This window comes from Muscardinus avellanarius (assembly GCF_963383645.1).
Source record: "Muscardinus avellanarius genome assembly, chromosome: 8".
NCBI lineage: Eukaryota > Metazoa > Chordata > Mammalia > Rodentia > Gliridae > Muscardinus > Muscardinus avellanarius.
The window spans coordinates 96,833,141-96,857,511 of NC_137794.1; the positions used below are offsets into that span (position 1 = coordinate 96,833,141).

At 41.0% G+C, this 24,371-nt stretch overlaps 1 protein-coding gene across 1 annotated transcript in view; it reads left to right on the plus strand.

Annotated features, from left to right (window-relative positions):
- The window catches only part of UTRN (utrophin), a gene marked incomplete at both ends in the record, with an annotated part of 491,377 nt that overhangs the window by 69,655 nt on the left and 397,351 nt on the right, over nucleotides 1-24,371 (plus strand). Inside the window, 9 exons of the mRNA XM_080700143.1 lie at nucleotides 3,026-3,229; nucleotides 4,990-5,171; nucleotides 6,371-6,521; nucleotides 8,249-8,368; nucleotides 11,528-11,629; nucleotides 15,452-15,559; nucleotides 15,843-16,022; nucleotides 17,275-17,444; nucleotides 23,503-23,626. Coding sequence (XP_080556269.1) covers nucleotides 3,026-3,229; nucleotides 4,990-5,171; nucleotides 6,371-6,521; nucleotides 8,249-8,368; nucleotides 11,528-11,629; nucleotides 15,452-15,559; nucleotides 15,843-16,022; nucleotides 17,275-17,444; nucleotides 23,503-23,626 — 1,341 coding nt within the window. The remainder of the gene's footprint in view (nucleotides 1-3,025; nucleotides 3,230-4,989; nucleotides 5,172-6,370; nucleotides 6,522-8,248; nucleotides 8,369-11,527; nucleotides 11,630-15,451; nucleotides 15,560-15,842; nucleotides 16,023-17,274; nucleotides 17,445-23,502; nucleotides 23,627-24,371) is intronic.

The window sequence follows — 24,371 nt, forward strand, 5'->3', positions numbered from 1 at the left end:
TTCTTTGGATAGTATATAGCAATGCTTTTACTTTTCTTCATTTCAAAATTAGCATGGCTTTTTTAGAAAAAGAAAAAACAACTTAGAAGAAGAAGATGAGATGGGGCCTGGTTACGAACTGAGTGCTGTTTTTAGTGGTCTCAGACATGGAGTGATGCTGAGTCAAAGCTCTTCGAGTCTACGGATGCACCTTTGTAGGTGGCTCGGACAGTCTTCTGGCATCAGAACCATGTCCTTATTGGATTGGGATTCTCTCATGATGGAGTTCAGCGGGACTTGGACGTGCTTGCTCAGCCCTTGGTGACCTTCCCCAGGCTCTCACCAAGCTTTGCCCACACCCCGTATCGAGACTGACAAGGATAACTTCATACATGTGCATCGTGTCAATTTAATTACTTCCTCCATCAAATCTCCCTCCTCCTACCCACCGCCTCCCTCCCCTCTTGGTTTTAGGATCATTTCTTAATTGGAGTGAGGTACTTTGGGTATTTGAATTCTTATAGGTGATCCTATTCTTTCTTCAAAAGAAAGGGACTTTATTTGCTTTTATAAAATGTAATAAAATAATCATTTCTCTTTAAGGTTCAGGTCAGAGAATTGCACCAACCATGTACTGTTGGCTTAAGAGCACGCATATGCACACTAACTCCTTCGTCTGCTGCTTTCATTAGCACCCTACGGGTTGAGTTACATTACTTGGAGAAATAAAATGTGACCAGGTTTTAATCATCTCTTTGACATAGCTTGCATCCATGGCTCTGTCATGAATACTAATAGCCAGTTTTCCTCTCTGCTCTGTACTTTCTACAAACATATGCTGTATAGCAGTAGGTGGTCAGCAAACAATTCCTGCACCTCTCTCTAGGTATCTCCTTACGGAGCTTAATGAACACTTTCTGAACATTTGCATGTCGATGACATCTTCCAAGCTGGTTCAGCCAAGTGACCTTTTGCTGCTCAGTAACTTTCGGAGTTCTTGGGTAGCTGCCTTCATATTAACTAAAGAGCATTTCTGCTCTTATGGTTTGTAAAACCCAGCCTGTCTTCCCAGTGCTGTTGCCGTGAACTTTTTCCTCTTCTTAGCTAAAGTTCTTTGTATGCAGATTCCCTCCGGAATGCCTCTCCACCCACTAGTGTATGGCAAGCTTCCCAGTTTTCCTTAGTCTAAATGGAACCTTTTAAAGGGGTCTTTTCTGATTAACCTTTCAAAATCTAGCCCTGTGCATGCATACATTTTCCCTTTCTCTTTTTCTTGCTATCACAGTATTTTTGTAAACTATGTTGAGAATTTTAAACCGTGTCTTCAGAGCATTGAGAAAACAGTGTCAGACTTTGGGCGGAGAAGCTTTCCAGTGTGACGATCTTTTCTAAAGATCATTCCGGCTGCTGTGTTGAGGACTGGACCTCAACATGGAGGTAGGAGTGTGTGTGGATGGCAAATGTTAGCAAGCCAGTAGAGTCTAGCCGAGAGACTTAGGTGGCTATAGGGATGGGAAGGACCAGATGGATTTGTGATCAATGTTGAAGGTGGAATTTGCTTACCTATTAAATGTTGGAGGTGAAAGATAGAAACCAAGACTGGCTCTCAACTTTTCAGCTGGAGTACTTAGGTGTGTGGAGCATGAGGAGGAACAAATTTTGGGGGAAAAACGAGCCGAATTAATCATAGACATGGTTTGACATGCTTAGAAGACATTGAAGTGGAAATGTTAGGGTAGTTGAATATAGGAGTTTGGAATTCAGAAGAGAGCTTGAGGCTAGAAACAGAAAGGTGTGTAGGATATGATGCAAATATTGAGGCAATGTATACAGAAAGAAGGGAAAAGGGCTGGGGCATAATTTTGAGGAGTTGGCAGCTATTACTGAGCCGAGACAAAGCACTGTGGTGTTCGTGGTGCAGAAGGTGGGGAGTGGTCGGCCACGTGGAAGGCCCCTGAGGGGTTAAGAAACATGGACTGAACAGCTCTTTGGGCTTACTGCAAACAACTCTGGTTCGTGTGCATTGTCGTAGCACAATAACTGTAAAGAATGTTCTGGTGGTTGGTTAATGACATGCTCTATCTGAAGGTGATGCTAAAAGCGCATTTGATAACTACTCAGTTGAGTTTTGGGGAAATACTGAGTCAACCGAAAGGGAATGTTGAACTGTCGCTGCTAAGCACATGAGCGTGGGTCTTATTGCTCTGTCTTCATTTATGTACAGGTAGCATAGTTTATTTACAAATTGTGGATGAGAGTTGATAAAGTGGAGATAGTCAGTAGGCAGTTTTTAAAGAGGTTCTGAAAGAGAACCAATGGACAAGAGAGGTAGTAGCTTTGGTTTTAAGATCCTAAAGTACATAAAGGAAAACTCAGTTGCTTAGAAAGAACTAAAGAGAAATGTATTCTCTGAGTCATTAAAAACAAAATAAAACAAAACTAGAGGACCATTGCCTCAAAAGCAAAATCTCCCAAACAGTGAGTACTGTGTGTGTGTGTGTGAGTGTGTGTGTGTGTGTGTGTGTGTGACTTTATTTCAGTATTTAAGATGCAATGTTAAAATGCAATTCAGTAAAAAGCATTTTAACTGGGGGAGGTTAAAGCAGAGTTCTAATTTAGTCTTTCTTTTTCTGTAAGTTGCATCCATTGTTCAGGGCCCAGTGTATTTCAGCTCCTCCATGGAACTTTTCTCTTTTAGTCCTTGGTGAACTTAAATAGCAACCCTAATGGGACCATGGCATTTATAACTTTGCAGATAGCCATTTATTTTTGTTCAGCAGTGATTCATATGGGCGATCTCTCTCTCCCCAGCTATATTTGCATTGCCTTGAACGTAGAACTCATGAGTTGGTGTCGCTTTTTTGCTTTTTGCTGTCCCAGCTCACTGAATAAATGCTTGGTGACTAGTTTGCGCCATTGCTTGCCTGACTCGAGAGACTTTAATCCCGGAGACCCAGTGGTGGCTGCCTTGGGTCCTCCAGCGTGTCCTTGTTAAACCCTCGCCTCTTCATGACGATTGTGGGTTTTCTTGGTTTTATTTCCATAGAGTACAGCCTCGGAGGAGGAGCGGGAGAGTGCGCGAGCTGCAGCCGCCAGCGCTGCCCCGGAGGTGGGCCTGGATCTCGACAGCTATCAGATGGCGCTGGAGGAAGTGCTCACCTGGCTGCTCTCTGCAGAGGACACTTTTCAGGAGCAGGATGACATTTCTGATGATGTCGAAGAAGTCAAGGAGCAGTTTGCCACCCACGAAGTAAATATCTGTAGCTGATGGGCTGGTGTCTGTGCCCCGCCCACGGCCCTGTCTGTGAGTTTGAGGCTCCACCCTGATGTTTGGTGTTTACTGAAGTCTGCTTCACAAAAACTTCATGGCGTATTTTAGGACTCGATATTTAAATAGGGTTTTGTTATCAAATCAGTGTGGGTGACTAACTGTGCATAGGAATTAGATTTCAGATTTTAGTCATATGGTTAACTTGTCCATTTTGTAGAGCCACTGATGGAAATCGATGCCGAACACTGCTCATATCTAGTGTATTGCTATAGATAAAAATAAATGCTGGCTCTGGTGGTGCACTCCTGTAATACCAGATGATGGGGAGGCCGAGGCAGGAGGATTGCAAGTTTAAGGCCAACATGGGTAACTTAGCAAGACCCAGTCTCCAAATAAAAATAAAAAGCGCTGAGGTTATAGCTCAGTGGTACCACATACAAAAACCAACCAGCCAACCAGTGCCCCCTCCAAAAAGTGACTAATCAATATACCAAATCTTTACTTTTTCAGCGTTCTCAGGAAGTGTTTTTTGGTTGTATAATTGAACAGGTACACAATTTTACTCAGTATCACAGTATTCTTATATACTTTTATGTAATGAGAGTTTGTTGGTATTTCAAGGATATCATATATTGCAGTTTAGTGATTTTGACCATGTGGAGATTTCTTTTTGGTTAAACACTTTTTTTTGCATAGAGTATTAGTGATTTTGACCATGTGGAGATTTCTTTTTGGTTAAACACTTTTTTTTGCATAGAGTATGTTAATAGAGTTTTTTTTTTTTTTTTTTTTCCGGTACTGAGGATGGAACCCAGGGGCATTGCACCTCTGAACTACACCCCCTAGCCCTATTTTGTAGTCTTTTTATTTTTGAAACAGGGTCTCACTGCTTTGCAAAGGGCCTCGCTAAGTAGCTGAGGCTGTCCGCAAACCAGGATCCTCCAGTTTCGGCCTCCCGAATGCTGGGATTACAGGAGTGCACCACTATGCCCGGCTGTTGATGGACATATTTTACTTGCTGTTTTGAATGACAAAGAATAGCTGAGCATGGTGGCATATTCCTGCAATCCCAGTACTTGTGATGCTGATACAGGATGGATGGCCTTGGAAACTTAGAAAGGCGAGACTCTGTTTCCAAATAAAAATTAAAATAGGGCTGGGGGCATTGTGCAACGGGTTTAGTCCTGGCACCAAAAGAAAAGAAAAAAAAAAAAAAGAACAGAACTGCCTAGTATTCTTTAGTTCGTTCCTCTTGCAAGAGTGTGAAGGATTGAACCCAGAGGAGCTCTACCACTGAGTTCCATCCCCAGCCCTTTTTATTATGAAACAGAGTCTTATTAAATTGCTACAGCTGACAGCTGACTTTGAACTTGAGACCCTCCTGCCCCAGGCTCTGGAGAAGCTGAAATAAGGAGTACACTACTGTGTCCACTTTAGTTACTGTATGTATCCCTAATTCCACACTTATGGTCTACTGGTAGCAAAATCGGCATGTACTTAAAAACATTAAGTACCATCAGACAGAACATTGTTCTTCGTTGATTCTCTTTTGAATTACGCCAGGTGATTATTTTCTATTTTCAGAATTTAAAACATTGCCTCTAAGTCTACGTCTCCTGCCTTCTACCAGGCTACCTCTTTTTTGGCTGCATGGGTATTTTGGCTACCCCCTAGCAATGTAATAAGGGATTATTTTTTGCGATGAGCAGTTCACAGATCTTCACGGTGTGCCTCTGTAGGCTTTCATGATGGAGCTGACCTCGCACCAGAGCAGCGTGGGGAGCGTCCTGCAGGCAGGCAACCAGCTCATCACGCAGGGCGCTCTGTCGGAGGAAGAGGAGTTTGAGATCCAGGAGCAGATGACGCTGCTGAACGCTCGGTGGGAGGCTCTGCGCGTGGACAGCATGGAGAGGCAGTCGCGGTGAGTGGGTGCTGGAAGCCGAGCGCCCTGTCCCAGAGCCCTCACTGAACAGCGGAGCTGCGCCGGTAGTCTGCATGTCTGTGAAGACAGGGCTGGCAGACTGGTAGCATTTTGACTCTTTTCTATGTATGATATTGCTGGGATTTTACATTATCTTCCTTCTTTTATTTATTTTTTTATTGGTGGTTCTGGGGATTGAACCCAGAGGCATTTTGCCTCTGAGCCATCCCCCTCAGCTCTATTTAGGTATCACTAAGTTGTGGAGGGCCTTGCTAACTTGCTGAGGCTGGCTGTGAACCTGCGATCCTCCTGTCTCAGCCTCCCAAGGTACTAGAATTACAAGTTTGTACCACCATGCACAGCTTTTTTTCTTCTTCTTCTTTTGCTACTGGGCATTGAACTCAGGAACATTCTGCTTCTGAGTTAACCCCTCAGTCTCTTTTTATTTATTGTTATTTTGTAACCGAGTCTCACTAGGTTGCTGATGGTCTCACCATGTTGCTGAGGCTGCCCTCCAATATGATATTCTTCTTTCTCAGCATCTCAAGTACTGGGATTACAGACATACGCCACCATTTTTGGTTCCTTTCTTCTCTGATATATTAGCCAAGCCAAAAGTTAAAAGTTGGAATGTAGAAATTGGCAAAAAGGGAAAAAGATAGTTCATGTGGACAATCCTCTATTTTCAGTATTATTAAAATCTGCAAACCATTACCTGGTACGATGACTAATGTTATCTGGACCGATGGCTCCATTTATGGCATTTTTTAAAGCGTTTTTTTTTTCTCATGGTCCACTTTATTTCATGTATTGTGTATTGCAGTCTATTGCTATTTCCACCTATTTAATAAGCAGGAATTCCTGGTTGAAGAAACAATGATTCTGAGATGAATAGAGGGTACTGTTATTTGCATTCCTTCACTGCATTTAATGGGTTCCATTTAGGAAGAAAATAAACCTTTTCCCCCTGGTTTCTCTATTTATTTTTTTTATTTACAATTTTTAAATTTCTACATAATTAGCACTTTTAGCAGGAGTCACCATTCTGCACTCTGGGTCCCTAGAATACTATTCTCTATTAAAGCTTTTGCTGGTTGGACGAGGTGTGCCACTTGGCCCTGAGTCTCTGGTGCCTGTGGGGAGGGCTGTGGCCTTTGCAAAGGAAGGAGCAGGTGGAAGTGACGCTCTGTCCCTGCCAGGCTACACGACGTGCTCATGGAACTGCAGAAGCAGCAGCTGCAGCAGCTCTCGGCCTGGCTGAGCCTCACGGAGGAGCGCATCCAGAAGATGGAGACCTGCCCGCTCCAGGAGGATTTACTGTCCCTGCAAAAGTTGCTCGAGGAACACAAAGTAAACCCATCTCCTCTTTTGTTTCTACCTTATCAAATACGCAGAAGCAGCACTGAGCCCTCCCGGGGGTGGATGGCTTCTCCCATTAGCACGGAGTTCCTGGGGATCTTTCTTTCAGCAGCTCATAGGGTGGAGTTCATGCGAGGTGACTTTTCTGAGCCAGGAATGAAAGCAAATGTCCAAATGGAAATAGGTGTATATGGTTTTCCCACAAAGAGCATAGCTTTTGTAGGATTGGAGAAGGGTCTTTTGGGACCTATCAGTAGGTGAGAGTCCCAAAAGTATGTTTAAAGAAGCAACACCTGGCAGTATTTGTGCCTCCTATTGTAAGGAAACCTGTTGCCTCTTTTTTGATCCAGAAAAGCATCAGGCTGGGAGGGGAGAGTCCAAATGTGGGGGACAGTTTAATTCACTTAATTTGGAAACAAGTCAAGTAGATAATTTATCATAGCCAAGATAAGGAGAGGTATAGTAAGATAACCTCTGTAAACTGGAGCATTTTATTGATCATTAAAACATCTGGTAACTGTTTAATAAAGCTTTAGGGATATATTAAGCACCACAAGAGACTAGGACAGCATGATTGATATTGTTTAAGCAAATTATCACTATACATTAGTCTAATGAGTGTGCTTTTCCCATGGGAGAGGGAAGAACGAAAGGCAGGCCTAAGTCCTTATGTGCTTTCTTGGGTAGCTAATTAGAATAGCTCCGTGTATCAGGTAGCATTCTACTTATCTCTTACTTTAGATCATAGATATGACACTGGATGAAAGTATCTCACACATGCATGAGATCATACACACACACACACACACACACACACACACACACACATATATATGCATACATATAACACACATTTATTTTTAATTTTGGATGGTACTTGGAATTGATCCCTGTGGTATTCTATGTCTGAGCTACACTGCCAGCCCTTTTTAAAATTTTGTTCCGAAACAAGCTCTCTCTAAGTTACTGAGGGTCTTGTTAAGGCTGTCCTTGAACCTGCAATCCGCCATCATGTCTGGTTGGCTTTATATACCTTAACTCTGAACTTTTCAGTTTTAAAATTTTTTTTTATTTTTTGGTGCATTGTATTCCTATGACTTAAAGGGGTAGATGGTAAAGATGGTAGAGGCATACATGCACACAGTGATCATTTAGCCCTTACTCAATTCCCATCCCCCCTCAACTTATTAATTCTACGTTTTTATATTAGTGTTTACTATAGACACTCAATTCTTTTATGCTTTTATGTGTATATGTGATGGGGGGTAGACTGGGGATAGAACTGGGCCTGTCTCTGAACTGCACCCCTTTTTATTCTCTTTTACTTTGAAGCGGTCTTGCCAGGTTACCATGTGCTGGCCTCAAATCTGTGACTGTCCTGTCTCAGCCTGTACTGGGATTATAGGTATATACCACTGTACCTGGCTAACTTCTATGCTCTTTGATATTGTTTTTGGCCAGAACTTGGAATAAAAGTGATGCTGTCCCATTTGCAACCTGTATGACATTACATTTCCAGCCCGCTTTGGTTCATAATGAAATGGAAGGATGTACAACGGGCTTGTTTCATTAAGGGAACACTTAGGGTAATGATCAGTAATTTAAATACGATGTCTCATTAGGTGTTCTTAATTGCTTTTGACAACCGACTGGATTTTAAATAGGTAAATGTGAAAGAGTAGACATAATAGCTTTTCTTAACTTTTTTTTTCCTCCAGAGTTTGCAAAGTGATCTTGAAGCTGAACAGGTGAAAGTAAATTCCTTGACACACATGGTGGTCATTGTTGACGAGAACAGCGGGGACAGCGCGACAGCGGTCCTGGAAGATCAGTTACAGGTGAGGACCCTGCAGCAGAGCCCCAAGGACCGGTCATCTGAGAACCAATTGTACGTTGCTCTGTGCTTCACATGCTGACTCATCCTTTATCCAGAAGGGTAGAAAAACCTACTTTGTCAGCTTTTCATTATAGCAAAATACCAGAGGCAAACTACTTTATAGAAAAAAGTGGTTTATTTAACAAACAGCTTTGAAACACCCTCTTATATGGTTCTCCTTGGCTGTATCAAATCATGGCAGGAGCAAGTGTATAATGCTATCTGTGTGGTCTCACTCCTTATATTTGATCACGGGTGGCACCACTTTAATGGCCTAGTGTAACACAGTCATTTTCCAGAGGCCCCGCTTCTAAACGCCACAGTCAAAGTTTCTGCCCTTTAAATACCATTGACATAAGACTTTGGGAATTAAAGGACTTCTTTAATACAGGAAGGGACAGGAGGACTTCTTTAATACAGGAAGACACAAACCATAACACCTACCTTGAGTTGAACTTCCCATTTGCGTTCCACAGCCTCTGGGTCACAGGAGTATCTGGGCAGGGTAGAGTGGACGGGGCTAGGTGCCCAGCTTCCTTGTGCGAGACCAGGAAGCCAGAAACTCATCACAGGTGGTCCACAGACTCTTTGCTCAGAATCCTTTGAGGAATGCCGGGCGTGGTGGCGTACGCTTGTAATCCCCGCGCTTGGGAGGCGGAGACAGGAGGATAGCGCAGGTTCGAAGCCAGCCGCGCACACTGGCTTAAGAGACCCTGTTTCCAATTAAAAATATATAAAATAGGTCTGGGAGTGTAGCCCGGAAGTAGAAGGGCTTCCAGAACCCCAGTACCACAAAAAAAAAAAAAAAAGAAAAAGAATCCTTTGAGGAATTTATGAACATGTAAATTCCAGCCATGCAGACCTGAGTCTTTGCAGGAGGTTGGGGGACAGGAGGGACAACGAATATGCATTGTACAAAAAGAAAATGTAGAGGTGTAATTAGGACTTGAGAATTTTAGCCATGTAGGATTTAGTATCCCCGTTCCTTTGGTAGATCCATATGTGAATTTCAGCAACATTTTTGGAAGTTCCAATAAATTGCTTCTTTTTGTGAGGTGATAGTCTATCTCTACAAGTCTGTATGAAGAGATTTATTGGCATTTCATTTGGACAGTGTTTAGGTTGCCTGTTACGATGTTGTTAACTTAGAATTTCCAGCAACTTTCAGGCTATAATTTTATCTAATGGAAACCTCTTTTCATTTGTAATACTTAAAGCTGGCCAGTGCGTCTGAGACTTCAGCGCAGGAGTAGTTAGTTCCTACGGGAACCGGAGAGGAATGTGTTTGTGTATGTTGGGCAGGGAGGAAACTGAAATTTAGATATTTCAGTGATGCTCCTGAGATTAGACAGGTTATCATGCTGACACTGGAGCTCTATTTTCCGATTCTAAATTCTCTGCCCTTTGCTCTATCAAAAACACACTGGCGTTAAATATCAAAATAGTATGCTATGAATTAAATAATTCTTGTTCATATGTAATGTGGAAATTTAAACATTTGTTAATCATTATTTATAAAATGGTAATTCAGCAAGTTTTAGGGAAAATCATTATAAAGGATTTAGGGAAAATCATTTAAAAATAAGTTAATCATTTATTTAGTAGTGTTTATACTTGTAAGATTTTATCGCTAATTTATGTGGAATTTCCTGTGGGTCGTGTAGTATGAAACACAATAAACGAATTAAGCATTTTATTATTTTATAGAGATTTTCTTATTCAAAACTTAGTTTTTATAAGGTTAAACATAATTTTGGAGTTATAGATGAAAAATTATCTTGGCATGTAAAAGGTGGTTAAGAAAAGTAATTGGTGCTCTGCCTTTCTGCCTTTGTTTTAAAGAATTTATGGCCTAAAATTTCTTTTCTTTTCTTTTCTTTTCTTTTCTTTTTTTTTTTGGCAATATTGAGGATTGAATGCAGGGGTACATCCCCAGCCCCCCCCCCTTTTTTTTTTCTTTTTTTGCTGTACTGGAACCCAGGGGCATTCTATCTCCAAGCTACACTCCAAGTCCTATTTTTTAGTCTTTATATTTTTGGAAACAGGGTCTCACTGAGTTGCGAAGGGCCTTGGTAAATAGCTAAGGCTGTCCACGAACCAAAATCCTCCAGTCTCTGCCTCTTGAATGTTGGGATTATAAGTGTGCACCGCTGTGCCTGGCACCAGACCTATTTTTTGTTCTTATTTTGAAACAGTCTTACTAAATTGTGGAGGTCCTTACTAAGTGGCTGAGGCTGGCCGCGAACCTGCAGTTCTCCAGTCTCAGCCTCTGAAATACTGGTATTAAAAGTGTGCACCACATGCCTGGCTTAGGCTGAAAAATTTGAAGTACAAAAAAATAGAAGTGTTGCCTCTATTTTGAAATTACATGTAAAAATGTTGCAGTTTTGTAGAAAAGCCACAGTGAAATGCAAGGAGCCACAGAGAGTTCTGGTTGTGCTGTGTTCTCACTTGGTAATGTGACAACTTAATTCTACAGAAATTAGCTTTTCCCGTTCATATGTTTATAGGGTTAGTCAGTATTATTTTAATTGATTTGAATTAACTTGGGTCTATTTTTTATTGCTAATTTATGTGGAATTTCCTATGGGTCATGTAGTATAAAACACAATAAACTAAGCATTTTATTATTTTATAGAAATTTTCTTATTCAAAATGTAGTTTTTATAAAGCTAAACATCATAATTTTGGAGTCATAGATGAAAAATTATCTTGGCATGTAAAAGGTGGTTAAGAAATGTAATTGGTGCTCTGCCTTTTTTTTTTGTGTGTGTGTGTGTGTCTGAAGATGGAACACAGGGGGCTTTCGACCTCCGAGCTACACCCTCAGCCCTATTTTTTATTCTTTATTTTGAAACAGGGTCTCACTAAGTTACAGAGGACCTCACTAAGTAGCTGAGGCTGTCTGCAAACCATGATCCCCCTGTCTTAGCCTCCCAAATGCTGGGATTAAAAGCGGGTGCCACCGTGCCCAGCTAGTCGGTATTATTTTAAAGCAACTTTTATAAAAGTACTTTTCATAAACTGCTATGGTCACGAACAATGGAATCGTGGCTTTCTCGGGATGGTGATGACGCTGTCTTAGACTGAGCTCACAGAGGCTGGCTTCTTCCTTCCCTAGCGGCTCGGCGAGCGCTGGACAGCCGTGTGTCGTTGGACTGAAGAGAGCTGGAACAGGTTACAGGAGATCAACATACTGTGGCAAGAGTTATTGGAAGAACAGGTATGAAACTGTTACCCATTGGGGACCAAGGAGGCGGTACAGGGTAATCTTTTATTATGGCATTAGAGGAAAGTGGCCCTCTTTACATTTCTTTGAAAGGAAACTACACCAGTAGTTACTATTTTAAAAATCAGATATCTCTCTATTTTATCACTGACCACATAGCTTTCTTCATAAAGATCATGTTATATGGCTCCATGGTAATACTGTTTAATTTGATCTGTGTTCATTTTTAGAATGTCAACACTTGGCTAGGCTAATTTTGTGATTTATTTTCTGGACATTATAATTATTACCGGGTTTATGTGGGGTATTGTGTTTGTATCAGAACAATTTCTAGCCGATGGTATATGCTGAATAATAATGAATAAATAAATCTGCCCTATATGTTGTGATCTTTAAGTCACGAGAGTTTTTCTTTTTTACTTTACACTAGGATAAGTACTGAAATTAGTGAGAATTTTTTAAGCCATATCTTTGATTAAACACCCAACTAGTATCTTTTTTCCCCCAATAAGAATGACCACAACATATTAAACAGAGGTACAAAGCTGCCACGTCAATTTCTAGTGACTGTGGTGGCCCTCTTTTTCCTCCATCCTTCTAGAAAAGCAGTTATCAAAACAGATACGACGAGAGCAAAACTCTTCTCACTAAATGCCAAGGATTTGTGATCTAGAAAATAAACAGATACCCTGATCCCACATCTCACTGTGTCCATGTTGATCTTTTTTTTTTGAAGGCTTGGGGTTGGAACTAAGGGGCGTTTGATCTCTGAGCTACACCCCTTGCCCCATTTTTTATTCTTTTATTTTGAAACAGGGTCTGAGTTGCAGAGACCCTCACTAAGTGGCTGAGGCTGTCCGCGAACCGCGATCCTCCAGTCTCAACCTCCCAAATGCTGGGATTACAAGCGTGCGCCACCACACCCAGCTCCAATGTTGATCTTTTAAGTGCATTTTATGTCCATCTACCAAAAGCACATATGTGTGGGAGGGGCAAGGGTAAGATGTTTCATGGTTTACTAAATATAATGGTAGATAGTACATCTTAAAATACAGGTTTCTAAAGTTGTCCACATATAAATTATTAATTGCTAGTCCACCTTCCCAGTTTTTTGTCAAGTTTTCATACATTAAGATGCATGACTACAATGTATCAATTAAAAAAAAGAGTTCCTGGGCATGGTTGCACATGGCAATAATCCCAGTTCTTGGGAGGCTGAAATAGGAGAATCACAGGTTTGAGGCCACCCTCAGCAATTTGGTGAGGCTCTCAGCAAATTAGAGAGAGCTCACTTCAATATAAGAAATGAAATAGGGCTGAAGGTGTACCTCAGAGGTAAAACACTCCTAGGTTCATTCCCCAGTAACCCTTCCCCAAAAAAGACAAAACCCAAAACCAAAATAAGAATCATATAATGGAGCCAGGCACACCTATATTACCAGTACTTGGTACTTGGAAGGTTTAGAAAGAAAGATTGCAGGTTTGAGGCTAACAGCACTTGGTAAATTAGTGAAATCCTTTTTCAAAATAAAAAATAAAATAGATCTGGATAGCTTAGAGGTAGAAAGCTCCTGGGTTCAATCCCCTGTGCTACACACACACACAAAAATAAAAAAAATAAAAAAAATAAAAACATAAATAAATAAATAAATAAGAAAAGAAAAAGGAAGAAAAGGAGAGGAAGGGATAAGGGAGAATATCATATACTAGATTTGACATTGTTGTAATTTACAAATATTTACATATTTACTTGGAACATTGTATTCAGGATAAAGAGTCACAGAATAAGTTTTTACTTCAATATGACAGATGTTCATGGCCAGAGTGAATCCTGGTGTTACTTTTTTTACCAAGTAAAATTGAAAAAACTGAAAAAAATTTATTTTATAATTAAAAATATTTATTGAATAAGAAATGGCTCATATTTTGACCATTTGCATCACCTGATGTTTTAAATTGAACTTTGACTTCCTGTCTATTGGTGAGATGACATTCTAACTGTATCTTCTCGTGTGTGTGTGATCTGCACTTTCTTATCTTGTGCCATGGTTATTTATGTGCATGTCTTATTAGCCTTAGTAGATTCAGGACAGGGTTTATATTTGCCTCTTATTTTTAGACTCTTCTCTTTCTTTCATGGGAATATAGATGTAAGGAAAAACTGTCAAATAAATTGACTAATAAGCCAGAGGTGGTAGCACCTGTTTGTGATCCTGATACTTGGAAGGTCAAGATAGGCGGAGCTCCAGTTCAAGGCAAACCTCAGCAACTTAGTGAGGCTCTCAGCCACTTACTAAGACCGTATTTCAAAAATAAAATAAGATGAATTAAATAAAGTAAAATGGGCTGGGGGATAGGACAATTCTGGGATAAATCTCTGGTACCTCCCGAAATTGATTAATAAAACAATTAAGAGTTGATTTTGTTGCAAATAAAGATCTAATACCTTCCCACCAACCCCCAGCTGTGTAGAAAAGGGTTTCTATCATTGATGCTAAGTTTTGGAGAGAAATAGCCCGGTGTAGACACAGTTGTGTACACATCCATCTTCAAGGTTATCACATTACATTAATTTAATATTTCCTACTTAGAGAATTTGCCAATTTGACCAAATGTGCTTTACATATTTTTATGTTGGTTAGGAACTATCCTTAAACGTCCTTGAATCATAGCTGCTATTAAACTTTGGACATTGTAGTTTTCCTGCACAGTGCCATGGGAAGACCAGTGTTTTTGTGGTCCTCCATTCAGCTTAGCCGTTAGCTAGCTAAATGACCTTGAACATGTAACTTGACTTCTCCCTCCTTCCTCTCTAAAATGAAGGTTCAAGACAAGATAATCTCTAGGAATATATTCTTTCAGAGAATTGAATAGTTGAATTTAGCATTTTTTTTTTTGTGGTACTGGGCACAGAACCAGAGGCATTCTACCTCTGAGCTACACTCCCAGCTCTGTTTTATTCTTTATTTTGAAACAGAGTCACACTGAGTTGTGGAGGTCTCACGAGTTGCTGAGGCTGGCCGTGAACCTGCGATCCTCCTTTTGCAGCCTCCCAAATACTGGGATTACAAGTGTGCACCACCATGTCCAGCTGAATTTAGCATTTCTCATCCAACAACTGCACTGAGTAATAGTTGTATTAGTCCGTTTTCTTTTGCTATAACAAAATCCCAGAGGCCAAATATATGTATAAAGAGAAGAGGGTTATTTAGCTCAAAGTTCTAGAGACTGAAACTCTAAACAGCACGGTGTTGGCTCTGATGAGAGGCTCTGTCTGTATCACATAATTATGCTCAGCATCATGGAGGGATTTGTGTGAGACAGAGGGATCAGAGGTGAAGGAGGAGGCCCCAGAGCAGGGACTAGTCAGTCTTGCTCTTTTATTATAATCTATTCTCAGAAAGCAACTGAGGCCCCACAAGAACTAAATTCTTTTGAAGGCAGCATCCTCAATGACCTACCACTAGGCTCCACCTCTTAAAGGCACCACCACCTCTCACAGTGCCACCCTGGGTACCACTTTTCCAACACATGAACTCTCAGAGGATACATTCAAACCATATCTAGACTGTAGCAGTTTCCCAGGTGTGGGGCTAATGACAGGTTGATCTATTACAGATCTGAGAAAGGTGCTATTTTTTCAAGATCAATGTTTTTCCTTGTCATTTATGTCCTGACTTAGGTGTTTGAAATCTGTCTTAACCCCAGGTAAGGGTGTTGATGCTAATAAAATTAAGAGAACTTGGGTGTTTCATTGAACTGAATTACCAATTGATTTCCTAGACATAGTTCCAATTTTTTTTTTATTACTTATAGTGCTTGTTGAAAGCTTGGCTCACTGAAAAAGAAGAAGCTTTGAATAAAGTCCAGACGAGCAACTTCAAAGACCAAAAGGAATTAAGCGTCAGTGTGCGCCGTCTGGCTGTAAGTGATCCGTTGTTTCTGTCACTGTCGTGGCCTGCGTGTGATGACTCAGTGCTCTGTATCCATGGGCTGTACATTTACTGAATGCAGATTATGGCCCATTGACTAGCACCGTCCTGCTGCTATGCGTTGATGTGGAACCAGGAGTCTTAGGTTTTAGCATAATAACTGCATGCCATGTAAATTTCACTATAAAGTCTATGGGTTTACATTTCCTCACTGGGGAACAGGAAGATACAGTTCTGTTAAGAGAGACTCATCTAATAAATATCTGAAATACTAGATCTTGAAGGAAGACATGGAAATGAAGCGCCAGACTTTGGACCAGCTGAGTGAAATTGGCCAGGATGTGGGTCAATTGCTTGATAATCCCAAAGCTTCTAAGAAGATGAACAGCGACTCCGAGGAACTGACTCAGAGATGGGATTCTTTGGTTCAGAGACTAGAGGATTCCTCCAACCAGGTACCTTTTGATTTGGGTAGTAAGTTGTGCCATGAACTAAAAATTTAAATGTTTAGGTTGCTAGTTTTAGTTTTCATGACATGAAAGACTTGTAGGTAAACTTAAAAGGTTGGTTCCTTATACCTTATGCATAATTAACATTATTAGTTGAATTGTAATATATAATTTATTATTAAGTGGTAATATCATTATTAAATGATAAGCTTTTTCCTTCAGTTTTCAAAAGTATTTTTTTTTAATACTGGGGATGGAACCCAGAGGTATTCTACCTCCAAGCTACACCCCCAACTTTTTTTTTTTTAATTTTATATCTTGAAACAGGGTCTCACTGAGTTGCAGAGGCCTTCATTAAGTAGCTGACTCTGTCCATGAACTACAGTCCTCTTTCAGCCTGCCAAATGCTGGGATTACATGCATGCACCACCACACCCGGCTCAAATGTAAATTTTAATAGATCATCAAAAATTTCATTAATATCTAATAGTTCAATCTGTAGTAACTAATGACATTTAAACAAATAGTTATTAAGTAATCTTAGAGCTTTAAACCTTAAATAATTTTGTTCATCTTAAAAATATTTTAATGGATTGAAATAAAACTTTGGTTTATGCACGAATGTTAGTGGCGACATTATTAGAAATAGTTAAAAAGTGACCTAAGCCAGGCGTGGTGGTGCATGCTTGTAATCCTCGCACTTGGGAGGCGGAGACAGGAGGATCGCGCTGGTTCAGAGCCAGCCTCGCTGGCTTGAGACCTTGTTTCCAAATAAAAAAAATATAAAACAGGTCTGGGATGTAGCCCGGAGGTAGAAGGGCTTCCAGGAACCCCAGTACCACCACCAAAAAAAAAAAAAAAAAAAGAGTGAGATATTGGCACAAGTTTCAGTGGTGAATCCACCAGGAAAACATTATGCCAAGTTAAGTAAGCCAGGCATGAGATTATATCTGCTGTGATACCCTTTGCATAAAATGCCCAGAACAGCCAAATCCTTGGAGAAAGAAAGTCAGTTAATAGTTGCCAGGGGTCAGAGGGATTAAGGAATGGGGAATGGATATTAAGGGATATTATGTTTCTTTTTTGGGGTGATAAACTACCCTGGAGTTGAAATATGGGAATGGTTGTACAATTCTGTGAATGTACTAATAACCATTGAATCATACATTTTCAAAGGGAGAATACTGTGATATGTGAATTGCGTTTCAAAGAAAGTCTTTGTACAAAATGAAAACTTTGTGTGGTTTTTTATTTTTAGGTGACTCAAGCTGTAGCAAAGCTGGGGATGTCCCAGATTCCTCAGAAGGATCTTTTGGAGACTGTCCGTGTACGAGAACAAGTCACCACAAAAAAATCTAAGCAGGACTTGCCTCCCCCTCCACCCCCAAAGAAGAGACAGATCCACGTGGATGTTGAAGCAAGGAAAAAGTGAGAACAGAGAGAGAAATTCCCAAGCTCCACGATGCGCATAGTGTATTTGACAATTGACACTCATTTTGTACTAATCACTAATCAAGTGCAAATGTAGACATCATTATTATTATGGAAACGCAACTACTGAAGTGCCTGATTCTGTTGAATATTCTACTTCACTCTAGCTAGCACCCGAGTGTCCCGGCTGATTTTATTGACCCCATTGCAGTTTGGAGAGTGTTGTGGTGGAAACTTTCTTTATTTCTTATCACTTGCCTGATGCAATGGTCCATGGCCCCTCATTATTCATTCTTTCACTTTGCTATGCTGACAGTTTGCTTTACATGGATTTCTTATTCTTCTGAATTTCCTTCCTCCTCTCACTATAAAAAGATATTTATTTGGGGGAAACAATTCCCTTTTAGTCTTCTTTCCTTCCTTTTCCTTCCTTGTTCTTTTCTGTGCTTTTCTGTTTGATTTGTTAATTCCTTTATCAAATTTGTGTTTGGCTTACCAATCCATCTTTGGCATAAGATTTTTTTTTCATCTCCCTAATTGAAAAGAAAACTCAGGATCTTTTTTGTGTGTGTGTGTGGTGGGACTGGGGTTCCTGGAAGCCCTTCTACCTCCGGGCTACACTCCCAGACCTATTTTATACTTTTTTATTTTTGGAAACAGGGTCTCTTAAGTCAGTGTGGCTGGCTTCGAACCTGCGTGATCCTCCTGTCTCCGCCTCCCAAGCGTGGGGATTACAAGCGTACGCCACCACACCCGGCCAAAACTCAGGATCTTTGTAAGAAAACTCAGAGCTGACATAAGTTGAGCTTTTGTACATATCAGATTTCTATTAAACAACACGGTGTACCTGTTGTTGCCTGTACCCTGCGTATACCACAGATCCTCCAAACAGACTTTGAGGTACACTGTTATTTTTCTCATTTACAGGAGGATCTCAGGGCTTTCTTAATTGGGCAATTGTTTTGAGCATGAATAAAAATGATATGCTTTTCCTAACTTGGTACTTATTAGGTGAAGCAAGATTCCAGGTTGTTTTTTTTTTTTTTTTTTTTTTTTTGCGGTACTGGGGATGGAACCCAGAGACATTCTACCTCTGAGCGACACACCCAGCCCTATTTTTCATTCTTTATTTTGAAACAGGGTCTCACTGAGTTGGAAAGGGTCTCACTAAGTAGCTGAGACTGTCCTCGAACCGTGATCCTTCCATCTCAGCCTCCCAAATGCTGGGAGCTGGGATTACAAGTGTGCGCCACCATGTCCAGACTAGTTGTTTTTTCATTTTAATAACAAGCCTCAACCTACCCTCTAGCAGCCACTTCTTGAAGCACCAGTGTATCTCTGTTGCAAGCAGCAGCTGCGGGGACTTTGCTTTTGGAGCCAAGGAGGCACAGGAGGAGGATGCCTCTGATGTTGCTCTTGGCATGAATCTTATATTTTCTTAGGGTCTGTTAGCTGCCAGGTGTCTCTAACAGCCTATTGCCCCAATGCTGACGTTGTGCATTTGAAATATTGGAAAACACTATGGTGCGTCACTGTGACAGTGTAATTTAATCATGACTATAGTGTATAAGGGGCATCCTGCTGCAAGAAACAGAATACTGGTACCCAAAGTGACTTAAACAATGAGTTCGTCACTGTCTCACAGTATGGGTGCAGAGGCTGGGCAGTTTTGATGGGAGCATGTGCCTTTGCAAGCCTCCTCTTCCCCTTCCACCCTCAGCCACATCGTCTCAGCCATTGGTGCCCCTGGTCTTGCTGGCTAAGAGTTGACATTTGGTTATGCCTTGGGTACCCGGGAGGTTGGGAGAGTCTGTTGTTGTTGTTGTTGTTTTTTCATACTCTCTTTGTGGTTTGTGTTCTGGAGGACTCTGAGAGTGGGGTGTAAACAACAGCAGTGAGGGCCACAGTGATTAACTCCAGGTCTGGCTTGATGCCGACAATCCTTCAGTTACCCTCTGGATGAACAGATGCTTGAGCACATCCAGCTCACTGTAGCAGAAGGTGGTTGAATCTGTTATGATGGTTATTTTGTGCTCAAAGTCCCACGTGGGTTCATTCTTCTGTCAGGAGCAGCATAGAGCTGTAGTGGATGGCTTTGATGTTGATTGATTGATGATACTCAGTCTCTCATGTGTCAACGTGGCAGCTGGGGAGGCCGGGGAGGAGAGAGATGTCTCTACTTCTGCTGTCCTTCCAACAGCATCTTGCTTTTATTGATGGTTATAACCAACGCATTATAAGATATTATTAATCACAGGAAATAACAAAGCAATCATGGGGTGAGTCAAGGAATAACACCAAGGTAATCACAGATGAATCAGGGAAGGAAAGATTGAATAAGGAAACTGTCAGGGTCTTTGCTGATTGGTCAGGTCCCTGGTTATTGGTCCCATTTGGTGCTTAGAAACTTAAATGAGTGTAGACAGTTCCCTCTTGGGTGGGCAGTTTGTGCCCCTCCCACGCCGGACCAAGGTGACCTTAAAGCAGCTGACTAATAATGTTCCCAGCACAGAGCCACATGTTCCTCTTCTGTGTTTGGGGACTGCTTTCATGTTGCACTTTTCATGGTCCTGCAGACCACAGCGTCCCTAGCTGTTCCTAAGGTGACATGTTTCCATATTTGTTCATATCTTCCTCCAGCTACAGGAATGGCTGTTGTCTATAATGGACCTCCTGAGCAGTTAGTGGAGTACTTTAGAGAATCACCTAGTTTAGGATACTCGCTGAAAAACTGGCACCAATAAGTGGATTTGGTGGAGCAAGATAGTAATCTCAGTACTTGGGAGACTGAGACAGGAAGATTTCAGGGCGGGCTTGCTTTCTTTCTTTCTTTCTTTCTTTCTTTCTTTCTTTCTTTCTTTCTTTCTTTTCCTTCTTTCTTTCTTCTTTGTGCTAGGGGTTCAACCCAGGGACAGTCTACTTCTGGCTAACCCCCCCCCTAGCCCTTTTTAATTCTTATTTTGAAACAGGGTCTCACTGAATTGTGGAGGACCTCACTAAGTTGCTTAGGATGGCCTTGAACCTGCAATCCTTCTGTCTCAGCCTTTCAAGCAGATTTGATCCTACCTTTGACAACTTAGCAATACCCTCAGCAAATTAGAGAGGCCCTGTCTTAAAAAGAAAAAAAATTATATATGTATATATATATATATATATATATAATAAAAAAGGGCTAGGCATGCAGTTCATAAGTAGAGTGTCTCTTCCTCCATTCTTGCTTTTTTTGTTTTTCTGAGAAACTTACAAGTAAAGCACAAATAATGAGCAGAAGAGGTTTATTTACTTAGGGGTTTGGGGGAAGAGTGTACCAGAAGGCCCATGATAAAGGAATTATGTTTCAGAGAAAGGGTCCAGAAAGGGCTTCCCAAGGGTGGAAAAAAAAAGTTATGCGCCACGCCTCCACACAGAGCACAGTCTGGAGAGTCACTTTTTGTGACTGACTAATCTCGCTTTGCATAATGTTCTCTAGCTCCATCCATTTCCCTACAAATGACACAATTTTGTTCTTCTTTATGGCTGAGTAGATTTCCATTGTGTACACGTCCCAGAGTTTAATAATTCATTCATCTGTTGATGGACCTCTTGGCTGGTTCCATAGTTTGGCAGGTGCGAATTGTGCAGCTAAAATGTTTTCTAAAGTGGTTGCACTAATTTGTAATCCCACCAACAATGCATTAGAGTTCCTATTTCTCTACACCCTCGCCAGCATTTGTTGTTGTTTGTGTTTTGAATGATTGACATTCTAGTTAGGTAGTTAGGTAAAATTTCAGGGTAGTTTTGATTTGTATCTATCTGATTCCTAATGATGTTGAACACTTTTTTATACATTTGTTGGCCATTCGAATTTCTTTTGTGAAATGTCTATTTAGTTCACTTGCTCGTTTTTTAAAATTGTTTTCTTAGTACTGAGTTTCTGCAGTCCTCTATATATTCTAGATATTAGTCCTCTATTGGAGGAGTATTTGGCAGATTTTTTCCCATTCTGTCGGCTCTCTGCTCATTTCTGTCCAGTTACCTCACAGTCTTTACCAGCTCAGGGCACGTGGGACTGTCATTTCCTATAATCTGGATATCTGTGACTGAGATCAGAGTACCCCTTTTGCTCATTCTGAGGATAGAAATTCACTGTTTTCCCATGGTCATTTTAAATGTTTGATGCTTGGATGGCCTTCTTCTTCCCTGAAAGATTAAATAGAAATATGCTTTTAAGATGGCTGGAGCGTTGTACTACAGGACAGACACCAAGGTCCCTGGCTATTTACTTAGAGTATAACAAAGTTTCTCACATCTATTAAACTCAAACTCTGGAAACCCAGGATTCTGTGAAATAAAAGGGTTTATTGAGTAATTACAGATGCTAGCAAGAAAGGACCGGGTGCTAGGACAAGTTCTGATTCCTACAGTGAGGTGGGTAGCAGTTGGAAAACTCTGCTGGCTCTAAGAGCCAAGAGAATTTTTTTAATTTAAATTTGGGGAGGGAAAGCATAAATTGTTTTCACTGAGCTTACATTGGCTGTGGATAAGAGGGCTGGGAAAATGCACAGGGCGTAAAGTTTTTGGATGGGAGAACAGTCCATAAAGATAAAGACTCATTACTTCTTGATTGATTGGAATTAGTATTCTGGAAAGTTTATGTGTCTACTGGGGTGGCAGTGCCTAGGTCAGCCACCAGGGTGTCACATTCCATAATGTGACCCCCGCTCCCAGTTTTGACTGGTAGCTGTTAACTGAGTAACCTCTCTCTCTTCTACCTTGGCCCTTGGGACTTTGTAATTAAATTTGGGATCTCTCAGAATTCTTGTTTTATTACATATTACAAGAAAACTTCCCCAGATGATGAAGGGATGGTTACTCACAATTCAGTGGAAACACATGAAACAAAGTTTCCCCGAAGATCAAAGATACAGTCGGCAGGGCTTGAAGTGCAGAGAAGCTGTGTGTGGGCAGGGTGCTCCTCCTGAGAACTGACTGTCTGGGCTTCAATCCCAGCCCTCTTTTTTTTTTTTAATTTATTAGTGTGGCAGAGTTGCTTAAAACCTCCATGAGCCAGGTATAGTGGTGCACACCTGTAATCCTAGTACTTTCAGGGCTGAGACATGAAATTGCAAGTTTGGGGTTCTTAGCAACTTAGCTATATCCTGTTTCAAAATAAAAAATAGAAGCCAGGCATGATGGCTGTAATCCCAGTATTTGGGAAGCCAAGACAGAAGGATTACAGGTTTGAGGCCAGCGTCAGCAACTCGGTGAGACCCTGTTCCAGAGTACAAAAATAAAAAGGGCTGTGGGTGAATGTAGCTTGGAGATAGAATGCCCCTGGGTTCAATTTCTGGTACCAAGAAAAACAACAACAACAACAAAACAGGATTGAAGGATGTAGCTCCAAGGTAGAAAGCCATTGGGTTCAAACTCTACTACTACAAAGCACACACACACACACACACACACACACACACACACACACACACACAATTCTCTCTGTCTCTCTCCTCCTGAGCTCAATTTCTTTAGCTCTGGAAGGGTTAATTATTGTATCTATTTCATGGCCTGTCTGTGATGATTCTTTGACTTTGTCTCAGCCTCCAAAGTACTAGAATTACAGGTGTGCCCCATCACACTTTTGGCAGAGGACCTGCTCTCTGGCGGCTGTCAGCGACTTTACCAGCTCCTTCCTCCTCCTGGTGGCAGTCAGAGACTTGGCCTGCTCCTTTCTCCTCCTGTGGGCTGACCTGCCTCCGCAGCACCTGCCCACTGTCCTCCTTCCCGCTGTCTCTCTCCTCCTTCTGGCTGTCATTACTGCGGCAGGCTTTTCTGTGCACTTGGCCTCTCTTTAATTCTGAGTCCTCAATACAAGTGGCTTCTTATAAAGTTATAATTACTTAATTTATTTATTAACACCATCATGTTCTTACTCATCCTACTTTTAATTGTAAATTATACGGTTTATTTTGTGTGGCTATTTACTCTGTTCCTGGGTTGCTATTTTGGGGCATTGTTTGCAAACATATTCCTGATGGGCATTTGGGTGAGAGATGGTAACATCTGAATCTTAAATCAGGTTCGATGCCGTAAGTGCAGAACTGATGGACTGGGTTTGGAAATCAAAGAATGTCATTCAGGCTGCAGACATAAAAGAGTACAAGAAGATGCAAGAGACTTCAGAAATGAAAAGGAGGTTGAAGGTAAAAACATAAAACACAAATATCCTCGTGAATAAAATATTTCATCGGCTGGGTTTGCTGTTGGCATAGAGATATGATGAGACCCGAAAGCTTTTAGAACACTGGAGCAAATTTTAAAACCTTTGGTCCTGCTTGTCGTCTGAATCCTTTGTGGAGGAGGATTGTCTTTTCTCTCCTCCCTGTCAGTGATTGGAGGCTTGTCGTACGCAAAGCTAAGTTCATCCAGTGATCATTACTGTTTTTAAACTTGTTCAGATCTACTTTAACGTAGTACCTAATCATTCATAACTTGGTATTATTGCAGAGATTTTTTTTGGTCTTTCGAATGCAACAAGCTATTTCAGATCTTAAAATTTCAGATCTTGAAATACATACATACATACATACATACATGCATACATACATATATATATATATATTTATGTATATATAAATAAAAAAAGACACACTATTTAAAAAAATAAATACAGCCAGATGTTTATATACAGCTGTTTGTATCCAGGGCTTCTGCATCTGTAGACTCAATCAACTATGGATTGAAAATATTGGTAAAAAGTTTTGGGGAAGCAGAATGGGAATTACTGTTCCCTGACCCCCAAGTTGGGTCCAGGAGAATGCAGTGACCCGCTGTGGTCTCTCCATACTCCTGGTAGACCCCTGTTCACCTCAAGGCTTGTCCGTGTACTGTGTCATTAAACCTAGGATGCTTGCCTCTGAATTGAACATGTTTAGACTTTTATCCTTT